The following is a 4771-nucleotide window of genomic DNA, read 5'->3' as shown; positions in this document are numbered from 1 at the left end:
TTACTGTTATTTGATGATTACTTATAGTTTTTAATCAATTCATTAGCGATAATAAAAATGAATCAAACTAATGAGCTATAACTCAAATGGTATAAGCGCTAAGCAGTAAACTGCTAGGTCGTGGGTTCGTTTTTTTCCACAAGCGCTCCCCCCCTCCCCTAATTATAAAAAAAAAAAAATGAATAAAAAATGAATTATTCATTATATATGAAGTAGTTTTAATTTTTATTTTAAAAATTATTTTTATATATATCATATTCGTCATATCTAGAATAGTTTTAGCATTGAAAAAAAATATTATACTCTTAATTCTATTTTAAATTAGTAAAAGCTACTTACAAATTGTTAAAGTTTTATAAGAAAAAAATAATTTTAATATTTTGATTTGGTTCCTAAAATTACAGAATTGATGCAAACCAATTCTACAAACTTTAATATTTTTGTTAGGAAAAGAGCTGACCTGCACGAATTTTATAATTAAAGGATAGGATTGCAACGAATTAGACTTTATGGGCAAATAACATTTGTCTTAAACGATTAAGGGTGTTTCTACATCTTTTGACAAAAAGAAAATAGCTAATGAAAAGTCAAACAACAATTTGGAACCGTCAGATCATCATCAATAATCAAAATCACAAAAATATCAGAACTCACCTAAGCTGAAATGCAGACAATCGTTTCTCCCTCTCCCTTCCCTTTCTCTTCTGTGTCTGTCTTTTGGTAATGAGAGACTGATTTCAAATCGCAATTCTCTCATATTATAAGCTTCAACCACAGAATTTAGGAATGGCGAGTCAACTCGTCGACCACGCAGCTCCGAGTTGGGAACGAGTTTGTTGAAGCTGATCGTTGTTGGCCTCTTTAATTGTCCGGCACCAGGTTATTCTTTTTCTTTTTACTTTAATTTTTGGGGTTTAGTTTCTAAATTATCTGTAGAATTGTAAAGTTTAAAGCTTTTTAATTATTGTGCTAAATCCTTGTTTTTTGTAGTTTAAATTGATGTGAAGAAGTTAGGGTTTTATTGTTTTAGAATTTTTTTAGCATTTTTTTAATTTTTGATTCCTGGGTTGTTTAATTTGTGATATAAAGTATGATATTTGAGCTGGGTTTATTGAATTGACAATGAATTGAGGGTAAAGTTTTTGACTTGAGTTTGTTCAATTTCTAATAAAATGTAGGTTTTATTGATCTGGGATTGTTCTAGTTATGATGGGTGAGGAGACATCTGATACTATGAATCTTGATTTGAATCTGGGTCCTGGTCCTGAGACTGGGTCAGGTTCGATACCGAGTGAGCCAATAAATTTGGAGGACTGGATTGATGACCCTTTGGAGAGAATTAGGGAGGCTGTTCGAATCAGTAGTAGCAGGACCCGACAGCGTTGGAGATGGCGACCACTCCAAGTTCCTCATGAAACGCACTCCCTTTCTGTAGAACTGAACCAGTTGATAGGGAATTCGGAGAGTGTGACCACTTTACAGGCTGGTGAGGGTAGTGTTGCTGCTGAAGAAAGAACCAATGAGGTACCGAAAATGTGTGAAAATAACAATGGATTTTTGGAAGATGAAGTTTCGGAGAAGACAGGTGATGTTGAGAAGGAAAGCGGCACTGATGGGAGCTTCTTTGATTGTAATATTTGTTTGGATTTGGCTACAGATCCTGTTGTTACTTGTTGTGGGCACTTGTTTTGCTGGGCATGCCTGTACAGATGGTTACATGTGCATTCAGATGCAAAGGAATGCCCTGTATGCAAGGGTGAGGTAACCATAAAAAATGTTACACCGATATATGGACGTGGAAGTCATACCCGTGAGGTAGAGGAGGATTCAAGTCTCGACATCCCCGTTAGGCCGCATGCAAGACGGGTTGAAAGCTGGAGGCAAACTATTCAGAGGAGTTCTTTTAGTTTCCCAATGGAGGAAATGATTCGGCGTCTTGGAAGCAGATTTGATTTGACTCGAGACTTGAATCCTGTGCAGGATGCTAGTGGTGCTCGTGAAATGGGAGATAGGACTAATGCACTGCTGAGTAGAATTATGACACTTAGGGGGCAACGATCTGAGCAAAATCCTATTGCACCTCCTGATGACATAGTGGATTTAACACAGAGTGGCACGAGTAGCCCAGAATCAAGGAATGCTCGTAGATACCACTCATTTTTACTTCGTAGATCACAATCACAATCACAATCTCAAAGATCTTCAGCTCACGCTTCACATTCTTCCGCTTTGAATTCTACAGAAAGGTTAATTGAAGCATATTTACGTCACCATCCTACAGGAAGGACTCAGGAGCCTTCCCAACCTGTTGATGATAGAGATTCTTTCTCAAGCATTGCTGCAGTTATAAACTCAGAGTCTCAAGTGGACACTGCAGTGGAAATTGATTCCATGGGCACCCTTTCAACTTCTTCATCCCGAAGAAGAAACGATAACCCGAGAGCATCAGATATTGACACAGTCGATTCTCGTGCGCCTAGAAGGAGAAGATTCAACTAGGAAGGACTCATCTAATAATATTATAGCATGGAAGTTGCTCGAGCTATGTCAACACATATGTAAGTTCTACCTTCATTTTTAGTTTTACTCTACAAAGCTCACCTGTTACTGCAGTTGTTGACTTTCATGAGGTGATTGTATAACTCCCATTTGTTGCTCTTCCAATATTTGTTTGAAATACTGTTGTACTGTCATAAGGGGCGTGTGCTCTGAATTTGTATGGAAGGTTAAATTTATAGACCGAGTAGGCAAATCGCTTTTCCAGTGTACATAGATTTTCAAACTTCATAATTATGGAAAATTTGTAGAATTATTTCATTTGGCATCACATAATATATAGTATGAAATGGAATAAGGTAGATCTTGTTGCCCTAAGGTCTTAATTTATCTATGATTTTGTTTACATTCAAGTTCAAATAATAACATGTCTTGAAAGCAATTCATTACTTTAGCAAGTAAGTTCCTTTTCTTTCTTTCTTTAGGAAAATCATAAAATGTAAACTGCTGTAAGCTAATGGAAATAAAAATACCAAGAGTTAAGCTCCATTTGTTTCATGGAAAATACTCTTTTATAAAATATTTTTCTCATAATTCACTTTTTGTAAGCTAAAAGAATAAGTCAATGTAAGATATTTTTCAATCAATGGGAAGCAAATTCACTTTTATGGAAAATGACTTCTCCTTTTAAAAAGGAAAAGTCATTTTCTCCAACTTTTGTCCTTGATATATGTGATTTTCCCTCTATAAGATATTGATTTTGATTTTCTTTTTATTCTAGGTTATTTTTATTATTAATTGCTTAATATATTTTCTAAATGACAACCAAGCGATGGAAAATATTTTATTTTCCGGAAAAATGTTTTTCTAGAAATATTATTTTTCATAGATAGAATATTTTCTGGAAATTAGAGGAGCCAAAATAAGAAAAGAATCCTAGAAGATAGAATTGTTTGTTTTGCTTTGGTGGTTTTGCTCATGGTTAGGTTTGGTTTTTGTTATGGTTATGGTTAAAACTTAAAAGGGTTTCAAGAAGTTCCCATCATCTCAAGTCATCTTTGAGACATTTATACTCTCAATTTTTTTTCTCTTGGTATTTTCTACAATACTTTCTCCAGCTTCATTTTCTTGGTTTTTTTTGTCTCATCCAAATATTTTTTTGCAAATTTGCAACTTCCATCTTTATTGATTACATATTTGATAAGCTAACATAGAAATCGTCTTCTTTCGTTTATTTTATGGTTGGTGATAGGTTTAGCAAGTTTTGGGAATATTGAATTGCTAATGCTATTTATTTCTTTAAAAAATTGTGCCAACAACACTAGAGAGCACCATTGTTAAAACTTTGATGGTTTAGCTGCTTAGAATGTGAAGACTGAAAGTGTTTTTTTTTTTTTTGAAAGTTTGTTTGATGATTAGAATTTTAAGTAGTTGAAACAGATAGCAAGTCTGAAGAGATCAGAAATAAACACCAAAATTTATTGCTCGACTGTTACGACGAAACAAGCTAACTGTAACTGCCTAACTGGTGTCATCTAACCAGTTACATTTCTATAATTCTGTGAATAGAAATTGCAGTTCTTTAAAGAGATTGTTCAATATTTGGTTAATCAAGCAAGTTCGTCCTAGGCAACTCGGTTGAGGCATCTTTTAATTTTTACCAGAATCATCACCTTTTTCTGATACCAATCTATTAGCTGGTAGTCCGGAAGGGGATAGACGTTTTGTTCTTCTGTTTCTGCTTTTTCTAAACGCAAGAATAATCAGGCACATCATTTTCAAAAATATTGTAGAATAAGAACTCATTATATGTAGGAATTACCTGTAGGAAGTGTTATGAGTATTGATGTATGGAAAACTAAAGATTTGTGCATCATATGTCTCGGATTCTGCTGAGTGATCGTGTTTTTGGTTGATTGTGCTACAACATATACAAACATTGCTATTGTATTAAATTTGCATGGTTTTAGACTTCATTTTGTTTCTTTTTGATGATTTGAACATTAGGTACGGATTGGATGGCTTTATTTACATGAGTTTTTCTTAGAAACAATCTTGATAATGGTACTGCATCTGAACTCATTTTACTGTGTGGAGCATTGCCTTTGTATTTGATGCTGAATCTGCTTTTAGTCTTGTATTTATAGTGCTGAGTGCTTGCTGTATATGTTGGTCATAATCAACTATTCGTTACCAGTAAATTCAACTTAATGCTCTCATGATAATAAATTTTGCTTTACTCAGTAAAAGTCTGTTTACCATTGATTCAATTAGC

At 34.2% G+C, this 4771-nt stretch overlaps 1 protein-coding gene across 1 annotated transcript; it reads left to right on the top strand.

The window, feature by feature from the left end:
• Positions 1 to 661: 661 nt before the first annotated feature.
• On the top strand, positions 662 to 2817 carry LOC126678040 (uncharacterized). The gene is made up of 2 exons (XM_050372907.2): positions 662 to 879; positions 1179 to 2817. The coding sequence occupies exon 2, from the start codon at positions 1207 to 1209 to the stop codon at positions 2497 to 2499; it is 1293 nt and encodes a 430-aa protein (XP_050228864.1). The 5' UTR covers positions 662 to 879; positions 1179 to 1206; the 3' UTR covers positions 2500 to 2817.
• The last annotated feature ends 1954 nt before the right edge of the window (positions 2818 to 4771 follow it).

The sequence above is a fragment of the Mercurialis annua genome, linkage group LG4 (assembly GCF_937616625.2).
Source record: "Mercurialis annua linkage group LG4, ddMerAnnu1.2, whole genome shotgun sequence".
In the NCBI taxonomy this organism is placed as follows: Eukaryota; Viridiplantae; Streptophyta; class Magnoliopsida; order Malpighiales; family Euphorbiaceae; genus Mercurialis; species Mercurialis annua.
This window is presented reverse-complemented; position numbering and strand designations above follow the sequence as displayed.

What these genes read in the sequence shown, in the direction of transcription:
- LOC126678040 (XM_050372907.2), top strand. Translation starts at nt 1,207, where the DNA reads ATGATGGGTGAGGAGACATCTGATACTATGAATCTTGATTTGAATCTG.